This window comes from Musca autumnalis, unplaced genomic scaffold (assembly GCF_047663935.1).
Source record: "Musca autumnalis isolate F117 unplaced genomic scaffold, ASM4766393v1 scaffold_4, whole genome shotgun sequence".
NCBI classification, from domain to species: domain Eukaryota; kingdom Metazoa; phylum Arthropoda; class Insecta; order Diptera; family Muscidae; genus Musca; species Musca autumnalis.
In genome coordinates, this window is record NW_027411977.1 from 48213771 (window position 1) to 48233606 (window position 19836).

The 19836-nt window shown below is 38.6% G+C and overlaps 2 protein-coding genes across 2 annotated transcripts; one reads left to right on the forward strand and one right to left on the reverse strand.

The window, feature by feature from the left end:
* Positions 1-5660: 5660 nt before the first annotated feature.
* On the forward strand, positions 5661-6172 carry LOC141402927 (pupal cuticle protein Edg-78E-like). Its single transcript, XM_073985053.1, has 2 exons — positions 5661-5669; positions 5738-6172. The coding sequence occupies exons 1-2, from the start codon at positions 5661-5663 to the stop codon at positions 6170-6172; spliced, it is 444 nt and encodes a 147-aa protein (XP_073841154.1).
* An 11488-nt stretch (positions 6173-17660) lies between these two features.
* Positions 17661-18230, reverse strand: LOC141402928 (pupal cuticle protein Edg-78E-like). Its single transcript, XM_073985054.1, has 2 exons — positions 18222-18230; positions 17661-18149 (listed from the first exon to the last, which is right to left on the reverse strand). Exons 1-2 carry the CDS (start codon positions 18228-18230, stop codon positions 17787-17789), a joined length of 372 nt encoding a protein of 123 aa, XP_073841155.1. The 3' UTR covers positions 17661-17786.
* Between the last annotated feature and the right edge of the window lie 1606 nt (positions 18231-19836).

Here is a 19836-nt window from a genome sequence, read left to right on the forward strand (position 1 = left end):
ATGCCGCTGACTTGGTGATATACATGTATGTACCTACACGTCCTACATAAATAAGATTTATGTTCGGAGTGTTCGGGATTTGGTAGTATCTACAAGGCAATTTGTTCGAATTTTCCGTGACAATAAATCCCATAACTAAAAGTTTTTTTCGATTTCGATCGATTCCGATTTTACAGTATTTATTACATTTTTGTTATCCTGGTTTTCGTTATGCTTTTTGGAGTATATTGTCGTAATAGAATATAATATCATAGTACTCCACAGAACGTGAAATATTGTCTATAGTAAATATGATTATGTAGAACTTGTTTATTTTTTTTTTTCATCATATAATACATTTAGTCCAAAATCCTTTTTTCAATTAAAATAGTAAAATAATTCAATTCGAAATTATAGAGTCTTCTTTATCACATACATACAAGTTTTAAACGCACATAACATGAAAAACTTAAAGCTATTATGTTTTGTTTTAATGACGTATTTAAAAATGCAGCCAAATGTCTTGGCGTGTTGCGTCGATATATGCAGTGTTGGTAAATCGTGTTTGCTCCCAAAACTTCAATATTTTAAGAGCATGCCTCATTTGGTTTACACTTAAAACTAAACTTAACTTAACCTAAATGTAATAAAAAAAACCAGTAAGTACAGAATCCAAGTCGGGCGGGGCTGACTATATCGACACCTCCAAATAATAGTATGCTAAGTCTAAAAAATGAGTTTTGAAGGATAAGCTCTCAAAGTTTGGAAATTTTTTTGAACTTCAGTACTATGCTAAGTCAATATTTGTTTATAACTTCTGTTCGGATTGATCGATAATCACCAAAATTAGATAGAATTTAAGTTAAAGGACATTCGACACCTCCAAATAATAGTTTGTTAATTCCGAAAAGCGAGTTTTGCAGGACAAGCTCTACAAGTTTGGAAATTTCTTTGACCTTCAGTACTATGCTAAGTAAATATTTGTTTATAACTTCTGTTCGGATTGTCCGATCATTACCAAAATTTGACAGAATTTAAGTTAAAGGACGTTAAATATAAAAATGTAAAGAACTTGAAAACATGCTAAGTCGACTAAGCATACTATTATTTGGAGGCGTCGAAATATGTATGGAAGCTATATTCAAATCTCGACATATTTCAAAATAATTTGGGACACTTATTTGTAGACCAAATGCTGTCTGTTTGGTGTCTCAAATACCCAAGTCGGTCGAAAATATATATGGCAGTTATATCCAAATTTTAAAATTTGCCACATTAATTTCTTGACGAAATTCCGATACAAGTTCCAATTTCAACAAAACAAACAGATATAGAGTGTTGTGTGTATTAAAGACCACAAATCGGGCGATTTCGACAGAATTTGGTACATTTATTTCTAGACCGATTTTCGTCATACATTTTAAATTAAATCAAAATTGGACACATATTGCGTGATTGGTGCTCCAAATACTAAAAATTGGGCGAAAATATATGTGGGAACTACATCCAAATCTGATCCGATTTCAATATAAATTGGCAAACTTTTTTCTAGCTCTACTTCCGTTTCACGTTTCAAGTACCTAAAATCGGGCAAAAATATATATGGGAGCTATATCCAAACCTGAACCGAAATTTTTATTTCAATCGGACAATAAGTGCGACCTGTACTTTGATTGCAAAAATACATGGACAGACGGACATGCAAAAATCTACTCAGAAAGCACGGTGCTCTTGAACCAAATTTAAATGAAAGCTGCTTACACCTGGTAAGTTTTAGCGGATTCAGAAACTACAATGTTCATAGATGGTAAAATAATAAAAAAAAAACAAGTAAGAAAGGCTTTAATTTCGGGCGAGCCTAACTTGTTATACCCTCCACCAGGAGTGGTATTAAAGTAAAATGGAACAATTAGTCTCCTTTCGTTTATGAAAAAGAGTTAATATCAAATTTCAGCAATTTTGGTAAAACAATGTCGATAACTTCCAAAATACTGAAATTCGGGAGGTACCGTTCTATGGAGGCTATGTGAAGGCGTGGACCTATACCGACAAATTTCCTATGGAAAGTTTTATACCTCAAATGAGGACTAAATACCAATATCGGAGTAAAATCGGAGAAATATTGAGGCCACAACTTTCAAAATACAGAAAATCGGGAGGTACCGTTCTAAGGGGGCTATATGGAGGCTGGGACCTAAACAGAAAAGTTTAGAGAGGAAAGTAGAATAACCCCTAACGAAGACTAATTACCAAATTTCAGCCATTTCCATGGATTATTGTGGCCATAACCATCAAAATACCGAAAATCGGGAGTAACCGTTCTATGAGGGCTATATAAAGGCGTGGACCTGCACCGACAATTTTCTGGCGGAAAGTTTCGTGCCCCCAACGAAGACTACATACCAACTTTCAGCCATTTCGGTGTAATATTGAGAGCACAACTTTCAAAATACCGAAAATCGGGAGGTACCGTTCTATGGGGGCTATAGGAAGGCGTGGACCCATACCAACAAAATTCTGGGGGAAAGTTTTATACCACCCACGAAGTTTTAATACCAAATTTCAGCCATTTCGGTGTGATAATGAACCTTACCTTAAAAATACCTAACCTTAAAAATATCGAAAATCGGGTAGCACCGTTCTATGGGGGTTATATAAAAACGTGAACCGATATAGCCTATTTGCAATATCAAAAACCCTAGAAGTAATAGAAACTTCTATACCAAATTTTACCCTGATCAAGTTAGTTAAGGTGTACTGTGCATAACATTGCAACATAAGGAGGCGATACATTCAATCCATTGTCCTAATTTCTATATCTCAATAACGGTCAATCTTGTAGAGAATTTTTATACCACCCCACCATATAGACGGTATAATTAAATTTATCATTCCGTTTGTAACACATCGAAATATTCGTCGGAGACCCCATAAAGTATATATATTATTGATCAGCATAAAATTCTATGTCGATTTGACCATGTCCGTCTGTCCGTCCGTCCGTCTGTCTGTTGAAATCAAGATACAGCTCGCAATTTTAAATATAGAGAGTCAAAATTTGGTACAGAAGTTTTTATTACTGGCAGGATGGTTGGTATTGAAAATAAGATATATAGGTCCACGTTTTGATATAGCCCCCATAGAACGGTACCTCCCGATTTTCGGTATTTTTAAGGTTTTCGCTTCGTTATCCTACAAAAATGGCTGACATTTAGTACGTAGTCTTCTTTAGGGGTATAAAACTTTCCCTCAGAATTTTGACGGTATCGGTCCACAACTTCATATAGCCCCCATAGAACGGTACCTCCCGATTTTCGGTATTTTTAAGGTTTTAGCTTCATTATCCTTCCAAAATGGCTGAAATTTACTACGTAGTCCTCTCTAGGGGTATAAAACTTTCCCCCAGAATTTTGTCGGTATCGGTTCACACCTTCATAGAACGGTACCTCCCGATTTTCGGTAGTTTGAAGGTTTTAGCTTCATTATCACACCGAAATGGCTAAAATTTGGTACTTAGTCTACATTGGTGGTATACAACTTTCCCCCAGAACTTTGTCGGTATCGGTCCATGCCTTCATATAGCCCCCATAGAACGGTACCTCCGGATTTTCGGTATTTTGAACGTTGTGGCCTCAATATTCCTCCGAAATGGCTGAAATTTGGTATTTAGACTTCGTTGGGGGTACTCAAACTTCCTCTTTAAATTTGTCGGTATAGGTCCACGCCTTAACATAGCCCCCATGGAAAGGTACCTCCCGATTTTTCGTATTTTGAAGGTTGTGTCTTCAATATTCCACCGAAATGGCTGAAATTTGGTTGGGGGTACTCAAACTTCCCCTTTAAATTTGTCGGTATTGGTCCACGCCTTCATATAGCCCCCATGGGAAGGTACCTCTCGATTTTTCGTATTTTGAAGGCTGTGTCTTCAATATTCCACCAAAATGGCTGAAATTTGGTAATTAGTCTTCAATGTGATATAAAATATGAAATATGAAATATGTATGTCTGTACTGGTCCACGCTTTCATATTGCTCCATTTCTGACTAAAATTCGTCGGTATAGGTCCACGTTTCGATATAGCCCCCATAGAACGGTACCTCCCGATTTTCGTAATACTGAAGATTGTGACGTCAATACCCAACCGAAATGGCTGAAATTCGTTATTTCGTCTTCCAAAAGTTATAAAATATTCCAGAAGAGTATTATCAGTATAGGTCCACGTCTTCCTACATCCCCATAGAAGCGTACTTCTTGATTTTCGGTTTTTTTTTTAAGTTTTAGCTACATTCTCTTACCGAAATATAGGAAATTTGGTATTTAGTCTTCTTTGAGCCTAAAAACTTTCCGTCAGAAATTTGTCGGTATAGATCGACGTTTTGAAAATCGTGAAAACCTTTAAAACCCTTAAAAATGTCAACTTGAATCGCGATTTATTTACAAAGCGCTCGGACGATCATCTATGAACATTGTAGTTTCAGAATCCGCAAAAACTTCCCAGGTGTAAGCACCTTCCATTTAAATTTGGTTCAAGGGCACAGTGAATGTGATTCTCTGTATGTCACTAAAAAGAACTATGGATCTATCTCGCTTCCTTTTGTATGTTCCATACAAATGCATAAAGACATAATACCTCTTACCACAGTGTGGTGTAGGGCATTATAATCTCCGGACATTCCGGTTAGAAGAGTAAAAATTTAGGATGCTGCATTCGAGTCTCTCATTGATTTTCTTAATAATTCTTTCTTCAAACCGTTGGGTCACTATTTTCAGTCTGTCAGGTGTCGCCATTAATTTGACCCTTAATTCTTTCACAGCGGGGTACATGATGTTGATGTTCTCAAGCGAATAGACCAAATTTTCCGAAACACCTTTACCAGATTTTTTAAATTGCTACACTTCCGAATTCAATATTGAATAAACATAATGATTCTACATCTCCATATACAAAAAACTCACAAAAATCTTTAGAAAAAAATCTACGAGTTTATTGTACTTTCATAAATTTTGGAAGCATTTATTGCACTAAAATTTCTGACACGTAAGCAACTGAAACCCAACATTATTGATATATTTCCTTGATGTAATTTTTAGTTGAAATAGATTTATCAAAATATTCAACATAATATTAAACATTTATTTGTCTAAATGTCTATCAATAATTATAAATCGAGTTGTACGAATTATGGGCGGGCTATTCACACACAATTTATATCAATTTATATATCTGATATTATTTATTCGCTATTTTTTCAAAGAACGAAACATTATAAAATGTTGTCTACATAAATCATATTTTCTTCATACACTGAAAAGCGAATATATTTTACATTTAAATGGGTCATAAATATATTTTGAAAGTAAATATTCCACAATAATTTTTAGTAGAAAATGTGTGAAGATGTTTAATGGCTGATATTCATTATTTTCCAACGAAAAAATGCAATAACTTCTCATGTGGATAGTTTGTATTAATGAAATTTTAGTTTTCAAATACATTCTAAAGAAAATAATAAAAAACACTTAAGACGTTTAGTTTGCATCAACGAAATACATATATATTTTAGTAAAACACACATAGTGAAATTGAAATTAAAAATAAAATATAAAAAGTGCAACACTCTGCAAAGGTTCCATCAGTTATCATTCGAATTAACTCTCAGCTGTATTACATTTTGCATGCAATGAAATTGGTTAGTAAGCAAACTTCTATAAAAAAAATATTTTTCATAATTCAAATTTTTTTCATTTTGAATTTCAGTCAATGTTCTTCGTTCTACTGGCCCTAATCCCCCTCTCTATGGGCCGTCTTATCGATCGGCGGGCCCGCATCTTACGATCGAAATACAAAAGACCCGATAGAAAAGGAAATTATTATTATGCCTTTGAAACTTCAAATCGAATTCAAGTGCAGGAGGCGGGCAATCCAGTTGGTGTTACGGGTGAGGTCAATTATGTATCACCTGAAGGTCGTCTCATTGAGTTGAAATACACCGCCGACGAAAATGGCTTTCATCCTGTGGGCAAACATTTACCAACACCACCACCCACGCCCGATTACATCCTACGTTCATTGGAATACATTAAGGCGCATCCGAATTCAGAAAATCGTGGCATGAAATTGATAAAGGAAAATATAAAACCAAAGAGAAAATATGGTCGCAATAAGAAAAGGATGCAGAAACGAATGAAATAATAAGAAGGAGTATACATTGAGAATATATTGTCAACGAAATGATGTAGATATTTTAAATACTTTACAATAATTATAAAATTTAATAAATATGCTGAATTTTAGTTCAGGTTAGTACAGCTTAAAAACGTTCTCTACATGTGGTCAATTTTTTTAAGTGTCGTTCCCTAGTTCAGTGAATATCCCAAAAGGGTGACTGTAAAGAGGACAGTGAATTTGTTGATTCATCTTTTAAATCTATAGATGTCGATGTCATGTTACGAGATTGACATTCGTTTCTAACCATACGAACCCATATGTTTCTAGGCCTGCCAGTTTTTCTGTGTCCCTGGGCATTCCATTCAAGTGCTTGCCTGCCTATGTCGTTGGGTGGTCTTCTCAGTATATGGCCAATCCATTGCCACTTGCGCCTACAGATATCATTTTCGATGGGCATGCCGTTTGCTAGTGTAAGTAGCTGGGTATTTGTTACCCAATTTGGTCAGAATATGCGAAGGATTTGCTTTAAGCATTTATTATTAAATTTTTGCAGTCTCTTTCTGAAATTTTGGGTGGAGCTCCAGGTGGTGCAGCCATACAATAGCACCGATTTTACACTGCAGTCGAAGATTTTGAGTTTCGTTTGGTTGAGATGTTGTTTGACCGCCAAATTCTGTGCAAGGAGTAAAACGCATTGTGGGCTTTATTAATACGGTCCGTTATATCTTCATGGGATTCACCTTATTTGCAAATAGTACTTCCCAAATAGGAGAAGACTGCGACATCCTGGATAATCTGTTCTCCATAGGTTAGTGTTGTTGTGTTGTTAGTACCAATTCGCGTTAGCTTAGTTTTCTTTGCGTTAATTTTCAGTCCCACTTTGTTGGCGTTATTTGAGAGGCCGTATAATTTTTTCTCTATATCTTCAAAACGGTGCGCAAACAGGCAGATATCGTCAGCGTAATCGATGTCATAAAGCAGCTCATTCATGTTCCAGTGTATATCATATGGCGCCTCCTTATTTGTTTCCTGCAGCACGCAATCCAGGAGAAGTAAAAATAATGTGGGGGATAATACACAGCCCTGTTTAACGCCAGAAAAGGTCTCAAAGGGTTGTCCTTTGCAGCAAACTCTGCATTTTTCACCACTGTATTGGTCTAACATCAGGCGTATAATTTTCTGAGGAATCCTTTTTATATTCAGCGCATCCCACGAAGCAGATCGGGACACAGTATCAAATGCGCGTTTAAAGTAAACAAACAGGAGATAGAGACTACTGTTATATACAATAGACTGCTCTATTAGGATTCGAACAGTGTTTATATTGTCCACACATGATCTCCCCGGTCTAAATCCTGCTTGCTCTTTACGAAGGATGGTTTCGACTACTGGGGATATTCGCTGAAGAATGATGGTTGACAAAAGTTTATTTATCACGTCATGTAGAGTTATGCCTCGGCAATTATTGCATATCCTAAGATCACCCTTTTTCGGTATGGTAACTACGATGCCTTCCTTCCAGCATTCTGGTATGGTCTCTTGCTCCCACTGTTCTCTTATTATAGGAGTAAGGGCTTCAGCAACAGGTTCACCGCCGTATTTTAAAAGCTCAGCCGGGATATTGTCCGGGCTAGGGGATTTTGAACTTTTTAGTTTCGATAACGCACTCAACACCTCCGAGTATGTAGGGACTGCAGTAGAAATATCTCTTCTTGTAGAGCGCCGGCCCTCAGGCCAGGTCAAGGAGTTTAGCTTGAAGCCGACTGCCGATATTCTGCTTTTGCTCTCTGTTGTTTTAGAGTGGTTTAATTTATTTTTTTAATCTCTTCCTCTTGACTATTTCTCGAAGAGTTTCGTCGGAAATCCACGGCTTGTGGGTTCTTTTCTGAATGCCAAAAATATGCGCTGCACTATGATGGCAGGTGTTTTGAATGGTGGACCAAGAAGTGTGTGCATGTGTGTTCAGCTGGTCCGCTATGTAGTTCAGGGGCTCCAAGTTGGTGGTTTTCCCACTACTTGTGGTGATTTTTGACGTACAAAAAACCAATGTTTAAGCAGAAATGTCGACTGTTTCAAAGTAAAAATCACTACAAACCTATGGTACGTATGAGGCTGTAGCGATTTTTGCCTCAGAACAATTGGCATCCCTGATGTAGTTCTTATATTGCCTGGCAACATTGTTGACCTGGAGCTTGTAGGTATTGTACTTGGGAGTTTTCTTTTTGGTGTGCATCGCAGCGGGACGCAGTTTGAAGCTGGCAATTAACAGGTTGTGGTCGCTATCAATATCAGCAACTCTGCGTGTCTTCACATCCAATAGACAACCAAGGAATAATTTACTAATTATTATATGGTCAATCTGGTTGCGAGTACGATGATCAGGGGATTCCCACGTGTATTTGTGGATGAATTTGGTGCCGCCGACTTTAGCATTGAAGTCACCAATCAGGATTTTAATGTCACCACTGTGTATTGAACAGAGATGGGCTTCAAATTGTTCATAGAAGCATGATTTTGCTTCTTCATCATCTGGTTCCGTGGGTGGGTAGCATTGTACAGCCGTGATGTTTCGAAATTTAGATCTGAACCGTGCAGATATTATACGCTCAGAAATAGCTGTGTGCTACTTGCTTTTGGTGATACTAAAAGACCAACGCCGTTAATTCTCGAGTTTTCATTGCCAGAGAAAATAAATTTGTGACCGGATGCCGTACACATTTCTCCACGCTTTTGCCATCTCACCTCACTAAGGCCAAGTATATCTATATTGTATGTTGTCATCTCGTTGCGTACTTGGTTGAGTCTAGAAGTTTCAGAGAGAGTTCGCACGTTCCATGTATCAATCATAATCCGTTGTTTGAAGCCATAGGTTGTCGACGTAGAGGGGGTTGTTATTTCACTTCTTGACGTTTCATTAATATACTTTTTTATGAGATTGGATTATTAGCCCAAAGCTCAACCTTCTTGAGGGCGAGGGACCCATATAAAACCGATGTTTCAGATCCTACTTCCCAAGACGCTGACAGCCGGTTGGGGGTCTCGGTTTTCCCTCCTCCTTTATCCGGCCTTGGTACCGGCAAGCTAGGTGCACATGGCACATAACCAGGCGGAGTTACACGCACAAAAATATATGTTAGAAATATGTTTTGATCCAAAAAAATATTTGTTTGGGAGTGATTGCAAACAAATATATGTTTGGATCCAAACATAATTTGTTTTGCAACATTTTGTAACATATCTCAATTTTATATGTTTGGGTACCAACATATTTCTTATGTTAGAACATATTTTTCATGGGTGGAGAGAGGATGTTCGTCAAAGAGAGCAACAACAGGGCTCTCGTGGCTGCGGAATGCACGTTTATAATAAAGAGCTGTGTGTATTGTGTTATAGGAGACGCAGAAGTTTTGTGATGTGTATGCGTAAAACACGTGTGCTTCGTGCTTTGTTGTTGTTAATCAACGTAGGAAGCGAAGAGGAAAAAAAATCTATTAATTTTTTTCTTCAGTGTTCTAGAGACAAACGTTGATTAAAGACGGTAAAGGGAATGAATAAATGAGTGTTTTGTCTTTTCTTAAAGAAATTGCTCTTTATAGGAAATTAAATGTCCAATACATTTTATAATTGAATCAAACAGATGAATGGAAATATTTTATTGGACAAGGAAGAAATCTTATTTAATATTGATAATTACATCAATACATTTTCATATACATACATATGTATTAGGCCGGGGCGATTTGAAAACCTTAATGGGCCCTTCGCGTTTCTTATTCCTGGGATTGAACTGAGCAAAAAAGTCTACTAGACCGTAGGTCTATCGTGAAAAGCGAGCCTCCCGATTTTGACTTTAAGTTTTTTTATCCACGTTTTTTGGACATTTTGGCATATAACAGCCAAACCATTGAGATTTTCGATCGAACACAAGGGCAACAATTGTAGCCAAGACAGTAGTTAAGAACTCTTTAATACATCGCAAAAGCATTGGAACGCTCCTTCAGGCAGTTTTGGCCTTGAGAAGGTGCAAACTTTTCGAAAAATTTCGATAAATGGCACTGTGCTACAAAAGTTGACCAGTAAAATATTCAAGCGTTCTGATGCAAAATTATATCGTGTTGGGATCCATGGACAATGACAATGCCTTTAGTTCGTTTGCATCACTTCGTTTTATTTTTTTATAACGGTAAAAGTAGTGAAAATCTGGGATTCTCTCAAAATAAGATCCACTTCCGTAATGCACTATGTCGGTCCATTCCCTCCTTCGCAAAACTTTTGAACTTTAATCCTAATCGGCAAGTTAAAATGTCCAAAAAGTGCCACAAAATTCTGAAAAGACCCAAAATACATTCGATCTGTCCGTAGATGAAAGTTCCAATTCACATAGGCTGAGGGTATATCTCTGTCGGGAAAGCCGACAGATACTTTTTTTACTTGTTTTTCTGTGTGTATATATTCTTGATCAGCATAAAATTCTAAGTCGAAATAGCCATGTCCGTCCGTCCGGCTGCCTGTTGAAATCATGCCACAGATCGCAATTTTTAACATAATAAATAATTGTTCAACAAACATCCCAGGCGGGACAAAGGAGACATTTTAAGATAGAGCTTTGTAATTTGGTATAAAATTTTCTAAAGGGTGTTTTTTTAAGACCGATAGAACTTGAAATTGTAAAAAATAACACAAAAAATTAAATTGTAATAAAAAGTTTTTTTTTTATTCGAAAGATCAATACGTGACATTAACATTTGAAAATGATTTCGGGCATATGGGCACCGCGGCTGTTCTTGACGAAGTGCCTTCTGGACGTCCAATTTTTGGCCACTTTTTCGAGCACTGCTGGCCGTATGTCACGAATAACACGAACAATGCTGGCCTCCAAGGCATCAATTGTTGCTGGTTTATCAGCAAAAACCAGTGACTTTGATGGTTGCGTTCGCCGTATGGCACGTAGCGCCATCCTGTTGAAACCACATCTCCTCCGGATCAATGTCATCCATATTTTCAAACAAAAAATCATTGATCATGGTGCGGTAACGATCTCCATTGACCGTAACGCGAGCTCCGGCCTCATTTTTGAAGAAATAAGGTCCGATGATGCCACCAGCGTGAAAACCGCACCATACGGTGCATTTTTCTGGATGTAATGGAGTCTGTAGGGTCTCTTGTGGATTGGTCTCACTCCATATGCGGCAATTTTGCTATCCACAGTTCGACGAATGGCTTGTTCAGATGGACGATTATGTACGCCATACAAATGACGAAGTCGTCTATAAGTTGCGCGAATCGACAACTGATTTTCAAAATAAATTTGGATAATTTCGTAGCGTTGTTCAAGCGTGAGTCTATTCATGATGATTTGTCAGAGTATACTGAAACAAATAAAAAAAAGTTTCATCAAAATTTTATTTTTTGTGTTACTTTTTACAATTTAAAGTTCTATCTATCTTAAAAAACACCCTATACTACTCCTTGGATGTTCCGTATTTATAATTGGCTATATCGGTCCACGTTTTGGTATAGTCCCCATAGAACGGTACCTCCCAATTTTCGGTATTTTGATGGTTGTGGCCTCAATATTTCAACGAAATGGCTGAAAATTGGTAACTATTTTCCTTTAGGGGTATAAAACATTCCATCTGAAATTTGTTGGTGAAGGTCCACGTTTTCAAAGAGCTCCCATAGAACGGTACCTACCGGTTTTCGGTATTTTGAAGGTTACGGCCTCAACAACCAATCGAAATAGCTGAAATTTTATATATAGTCTTCGTTGGGGCATAAAACCTTCAACTCTAAACTTGACGGTATAGGTCCACGTCTTCATATAGCACCCATACAAAGTGACCTTCCGATTTCCTGTATTTTCAAGGTTGTGGCCTCAATATCCTACCAAAATTACTGAAATTTGGTATTTGTTGTTCGTTGTCTTCCACCTATTTTCTCGGTATAGGCCCGGCTGAACTTAACGTCGTTCTTAAAGCCCCCCGGATTTTCGGTATTTCAAAGGTTGTGGCATTTAAATCTCACCGAAATGCCTACAAATTGGTAATTAGTCTTCGTTGGGGCTATAAAACTTACCACCTGAAACTTGTCGGTATATCTCAACGGGTTCATATAGCCCCCTAGAACAGTACCTCCCGATTTTCGGAATTTTCAGGGTTTTAGCCGCAATATCCCAGCGAAGTGACTGAAATTTGGTATTTATTATTCGTTGTATTCCGGGGAGATCTTAACGCCGTTCTTACTTGTTTCTTTTTTTGGAGCAGCACGTCACGGAATGTCTGCTACTGCTTCCTTTTAATCCGTGCCGGGACGTAGGAAAACCTACGACCAATTTGGATCTGCTCGCGTTATCACATCCACATCCTTCATCACAAAACTTTGCTGAGATGCAATAAATATCGAGCTCTGCACACGTCCATGTGAAGGATTATGTTGCTACATGCTGTGTTGGCACAGCCCCCAGTGAGTCGTCGTATTTATCATCAGAATACGGGACTCCCCCGTTATCCCCCACAACGTTAACAATACGCAGCACTTAACACCGGTCGTTGCTGTTCCAACCTTTACTAAATTCATACTTTTTGCATAATAATTGCAATGGACCCCAAGGTAAGACCGATGAAATAGTAGACTTCATAAGTCGGAAGAATATCATATTCGCGGCGGTGCAATAAATTCAGCTCTACAACAAATGGTGGTATGTTGAATGTACGCTCCGGGACAACCAGCACGGTGCTCTTGAAACAATTTTAAATGGAAGGTGTTTACACCTTGAAAGTTTTTGCAGATTCCGAAACTACAGTGTTCATAGATGAGAAAAATAAAAAAAAAACAAAAAAAATCGCCGGAGTGCTTTTTAAATAAATCGCGATTTAAGTTGAAATTTTTGCGGGTTGTTTAGGTTTTCACGATTTTGCTTAGAAACCGAAAGTCCTATCAAAATAGGACTAAAAAAAATGTTGCAGCTATGAAAATTCTCTACAAGATAGACCTTTATAGTATTTTCGTAGTTCTTACCATTTTTGAGATATAGAAGTTCAAATTGGGACAATGCACCGTCTGTATCGCCCCCTTATAGAACAATGCCAGTGCGCCTTAACTAACTTTTGATGAAAACCGCTTAAACAGGGAAAGTTTTTGTGAATTCTGAAACAGCAGTGTTCCCAGATGAGAAAAATCCAAAAACAAGAAAAAATCGCTGAAGGGATTTTTAAATAAATCACGGTCAAAATTCACATTTTTAGGTATTTTTTAGGTTTTCATAATTTTGCTTGGAAACCGCAGGTCCAATCGAAATGGAGCTAAAGAAAATGTTGTAGCTGTGAAAATTCTCTAGAGGAGTGACGTTTATCATTTATTCCCAGCCTGTACCATTTTTGAGATAAAGAAGTTCAGTTTACATTTTTAGGTTTTTTTGTTAGGGTTTCACGATTTTGCTTGAATACGGTAAGTCTTATCGATATGGGACCTGAGAAAATCTTAAAGCTGTGAAAATTCTCTACAAGACTGGACTGTTTTTAGATATATAAGTTTAAGTTGGGAATTTGCAGTCATGACATTGTTTTATAAGGGGGCGATACAGAATTGAATTGAATTTGAATTGTCCCAATTTGAACTTCTATATCTCAAAAATGGTAAAACCGATGAGAATACCATAAAGGTCAATCTTATAGAGAATTTTCAGAGCTACAACATTTTCTTCAGCCCCATTTTGATAAGACTTGCGGTTTCTAAGCAAAATTGCAAAAACTTAAACAACCCCTAAAAATGTCAACTTAAATCGCGATTTATTTAAAAAGCGCTCCGGCGATTTTGTTGTTTTTTGATTTTTCTCATCTATAAACATTGTAGTTTCAGAATCCGCAAAAACTTCCGAGGTGTAAGCACCTTCCATTTTAAATTGTTTCAAGAGCACTGTGCCAGAGCGAAAGATGTAGCAACCGATAGGTTTTTCTAAAGGGGTGTAACGACAAGTTCCCTCCAGTTGCTGGGATAGCTCGCGGGGGTCCAGAGTCTGCCGAAGAAATTTGTAAGTGAAAAGACCGAGAAAGTCATAACACGGCTTTCTTGTTGGTTTTTAATCACACTGTGTTTCATTACTTCGTTTTCTTTTAAGGAGTACACAAGTACAAATGATTAAGGATATACAAAGTTTAGAGTTCCGATCGCCCGTTCGGGGTGACCTGGATAAGTTCACCTTTCCGCCCGTCGTTGGCGGGCCAGTCTCGACGAGAGACAAGAGTAGATTCCGGATATAGGCTGTATGGGAGACCTGGATAAGTTCTCCGTCTATTCCGGCCTGTTGGGTGACCTGGATAAGTTCGCCCACCGTCCAGGTCCTCCTCCAGACAAGTTACCGCGAAAATATGGGCTAAATGGTAGACCTGGACTGGACGAGTGTACGCGGAAGAGAGGACTCAAGAGTTGCAGATACCTCAAGGAATTCGGGCAGAGATACGCTAAGGGAAGTTCCACGAGTTGCGAACACTTCATGGAATCTGAAAAGGTTACGCGAAGAGTTTCGGACAGTTCAAGGAGTCTGGACAAGGATACGCGAAGGGGTTCCAAGAGTTGCGAACACTTCAAGGAGTCTTGGCAAGAATACGCGAGGGAGTTCCAAGAGTTGCGAACACTTCAAGGAATCTGGACAAGAATACGCGATGGAGTTCCAAGAGTTACGAACACTCCAAAGAACCTGGGCAAGAATACGCGAGGGAGTTGCAAGAGTTACGAACACTCCAAGGAACCTGGGCAAGAATACGCGAGGGAGTTGCAAGAGTTACGAACACTCCAAAGAACCTGGGCAAGAATACGCGAGGGAGTTGCAAGAGTTACGAACACTCCAAGGAACCTGGGCAAGAATACGCGAGGGAGTTGCAAGAGTTGCATTTCTTGGTAGGGGTAACCGTGATGATAGGTGTCACGTATTACTATAATCATAGGTATCACCTATTACCAGACCGATCGTGGCCTTGAGTCGATCGGTCAGTGGACTTCACGGTTAACACTTGAACTGCTTTAGTAAACAAATATGAGGGGTGGTTAAATCAGTTTGGAAATAAACATAACATAAACAAATGGTGTAGACGGAAACGAGCGTAGCGACATTCGTCGTTACAGGGGAGAACCCTCGAGTTCACCGAACTCTTACAATAACAACAAATACAGTTTACAGCGTTATAAAGGTTACAGCGTACTGAGGAAGGATCGCATCAGAAGTGAAGGTGGTGACTAGCTTTCCTGAAGCTCCAGTCTGCTGAATCCAGGCTTATCCACCTATTAATTGCTGTAAACCAGGTAAATAGCACGCTTTTGGAAGTTGGCCTTCGAAGACCCATCACGAGTTGAGGCATTCCGTCCTAGGGGTATAGCACTGGCTGAGGAGATTGATAGCTGAACGGTTTGCACTGGATGTGGCTACCAGAACAAGCGGGGAATGCCACAGCTCACCAGACATAACCATCGTGTCACCTGGACTGACAAATGATATCTTATAATGGGCAGACAAAATCCCGACTTCATCGCCACTAATTAATTGCAAAAGGAAATTTTGTCAATCACCCCATCAGAAAACTGCACCACGCTTCTGATGTTCGGAATAATTGAATTGGGGGTAACGGTTACCACACTTTCGAACCCTGTGTGGAAGGAAAAAAGGACCTATACCATGTTTGCCGACGTTACGCTGACTTATCGCAATAGGTTCGCAAGTTCTTTTAATCGACAATTTGTCGCGCTCCCATGAGGAATACAAAAACCGCCAATGCCTTAGGCCCTAACGGTATCTCCGTTGTAATACTGAAAACTTGAAGAGACGAGACTAGCCACCAACATTGTGCTCGTAGTCTAGAAAATGAGTATGGCGTTCCCGTTACTGAAGCGCAGAAAAGAGGCCAGCATAGCTGAATCGTTCAGACCGATTTTGCTTTTGTCACCCATAGCAAAGACTTTTGAGGCTTTATTCCTCCACAGCGTGAAAATACCTACCCACTTGCTGATCATAAGAATGGACGCATGGACTTTGTAGGAAGAAAGCCCTACAATAACGCTAACCGTCATCTTCATACATATCAGTCGAGAACTGAACGAGAAAAGCCGTGGAATAGGACAATGTTGGTGGCGTTCGACTTATTAAACGTATTTGATGCTACCCTCCGAACATGTTTGAAACGTTGGTTAATCAAGTATATGTGTTTAAGCCAATCTTAGGTGGAATTCAAGGAGTCTAGTGAAACATGTTTCACCCTGCAGGGTGTTTCCCAAGGTGGTGTGATATCCCCGGAAATGTTTAACCTTTACCTTTCATGACCTCCGGAAATGTTTAACCTCTCCGGAAATGTTTAACCTGTACATTTCAGACGGCATTGAAATCGTAACGCATGCGGATGATTGTACGATCTTGTTTTCGGGTACCTTCCCAAATGTCTTTTGTGATAGGCTGAACTCTTATTTAGCCAATTTTATAACCTTTTTCCGCGCGAAAAATGAGCAAATATTCCCCACTATATCTATGCCCACTGCGTTCATTACATGGACGGCGGAGATGATCACTGAACTGAGTGTCCTGGTCAATGGTAACAGAACTCCGACTGCTAACTACCCCATGACTCTTGGGGTTACATTCGACATTATGTTTACGTCCTCGGTTCATGCCACAGCTATGTACAAAGAACTGAGAAGTAGAAAGAAGGTCTTGCAGTCCCTAGATGCAGGTGAAGAATTATCGTTCACCACGTATAATGCGAAAGATCGTTCTGTGGTAAGTGCACTGCGATACAATAGTATTCAAACCCATCAGAATGTCATCTGGTCCACCTGCACGATAAATCGAAGATTCTTCGAATACCGCAACACAATGCTTCCGTTGCATTACTTACTCCGGTATTTGCGTGAGTGTAATCCTAATCACCCTTTAATGAATAGGACCCCTCACTCAGTCAGGAAGTATCTTCATGTCTACAGAGAGAGAGATAGAATGTTACTAGCATTCACAGCGATGCACTTGCAGATATCATAATCAGGTAACGTGCGAATGTGATCCTCGGAGTATATCCCCCATCTGTCGCAGCTGAAGAACGTCAAGCACGAAAAACCGGAGTAGTTTTGGTTCAACTACTTTCAGGATGGTGCAGTAGTCTTAATTTCTATAGGGCAAGGATTGATGACACCTTGCAAAATATCTGGACAAGATGCAGTTCATGCACGAATGACACCCTGAACATTTTCTAACTGCACTTCCAAAGTTAGTTAACTAACTCCAGTAGCTTTGTTACGGTCACATTCCTAGACCTAGAAAAAGATAGATCCGTTGGACTTACTTGATGACCTTCTCTCCGGGATCATGGTATAACCCTACGTCACTCCCAAAAAATATTCTTAAATTTTTATTTTTCAGTAAAAAAACGTTTATTTTATTTTGACTTGTTTTTTGCACTTAAACAATTTGCTCAACTTAACCTAAAACAACAATGAAATTGTTTGTTTGTGTGTGTGTATATGTCATGTTTATAAATCTATCAACAGCCTTATAAAAATGGATAAGGGAAAAATTCATGATGGTACCTATGGGTGGAAATCGTCCTTTCTATACATCTTCAGAGTCAGGGATCATAATTCTAAATTTTCTAAACGCAACGCATTAGTGTTGTTCCTTCAATTGTGGTGGAGGATGGGAGCGAATGTATTCCAAGGCACGCAAAATATAGGCAGGTACTGGTGGTGGAGTGGGCAAATGATCACCACTTGGATGATAACCTTCTTCATCGGCAGTGTAGCTTAAATTGATGTGTTCACCTTCGGGTGAGACATAATTCACCGAACCACTAATACCAGCCGGATTGCCGACAGCTTGGACTTGTATGCCATTGGAGGTTTCATAGGCATATTGGAAGTTACCCTCAGGATCGGAGGCATCATTGGTTAGACTGCGTATTTCAGCATCCCGATCGATATTTTCGGCAAAAGCTGCACCAGCCAAGGCGATGACGGCTAAACAAACAAACTGCAATAAAAACAACACATGGTTACTTGCAAGAAATCAAAAGATGAGTTTCGTGTATTATTTCCAACTTACGACTTTCATTGTTGTGTTTTTTTTTTGTGGTTTTGGATTGTCTTTACAGGGGAAATAACAATTGAGAACTGTATAAATCGTTCCAGCATTCAATGGTTTTTATACTGCGTATCATCGATAAACCAGCAATGCAAAAAAGGGTTCAGCCATCATTATTAGCTGAACAACGTCAACCACTTTTTTTGGCAATATTTTGCCAAAAATCAAAAAAAAAAACTTACAAAACAAGTTTCAATATTTTTTGGCTAATAAACCTGAAACAAATCCTTTTAGCCAGATGACTTTGAAATTGCACAGCGTCTGCACAACGACGGACGGAAGTTCAGTGCCACAGACATTGTAGCATCTTTTTTTCATTATTATCACATTACCATGAATGAATTGAACTTTAGTGAGAGGTGGAATTCATTCAATTCATTTCAGCAGCTGCTAAAGGAAGTCAAGTCTGTGCGTCTGCAAAACAAGTCTTCTTCTTTTTTTTGTTTCAATAGGGACTTTAATGAAGTTAACATTACAAAATTGCCAGACAACAAAAAAAGAGCTGAAATGTTTTATGCAGAAGGTTATAACAATACATTATCACCACACATCCATTCGTGTACCCTCCTCCTAATCTACTCTATAGGAGGTACTTTGCTGTCAATGAGGGTAATTTTAAATAAGAGTGAATTATGATTCAAATATTTTAAATTTTTTCCAATACTTTTATTTAAAACAAAAATCTATTTTTCGATCATTTATTAAGAGCCAAAGGGAAACTTCTCTTGGGTGGAGCCCGATTTTATATGGAACTAGCTGACCCGGTCCGCGTTGCTGGCCCGTTGTTTGGGTTCTCCGTGTAAACTTTAGTTATCTATCCAGTATTGATACAGCCATAATTAGGCATCCCTATAGAAACTTCATAATATAAATCAATGTTTTGACATAAATTCCATGTAATAGTATCCCCCAAATTTAAGATATAAAATCTCTTTTAATATACCCTTCACCATAAATCGACAGTTTAAAGCACTTTGTGACCCACATATAATGGTCGGTGCACGTCAATTAACATTGCTATATATTGGATTGTTGGTCTCGGTTGGGGTCGTAATTATTACTGCAGTGAATTGTCAGTATAGGTCCACGTTTTGATATAGCTCTCACAGAACGGTACCGGCTGATTTTCGCTATTTTTGAGGATTTAACATCATTATCACACCGAAATGGCTGAAATCTGGTTTTAATATATTTTAAAGAGGAGAGCATAAATATTCGGATCGACCGAAAGACACGCCTTTTCATTTGCGCTCGGTATGTAACAGTTATAGGTTCACGTTTTGATATAGCTCCCATAAAACAGTACCTCCCGATTTTCGATAGTTCAGAGATATAGCCACTGTTGGGGGTCGTAAACAGTCTTGCAGGGAAATTTCAGTATACGTCCTCGTTTTGATATAGCTCCCATAGAACGGTGGCGCCTGATTTTCGTTATTTTTGGTGGATTTAACCTCATTCAGCCCGATCGAACGTAACGCCTTTTTTCTTCGCGCTCTATATGAAATAGTGGTAAAATACCCCTCAGCGAAATGTATGTTCCTTCGGGATATGTATGGCAACATTTATATAATTCATA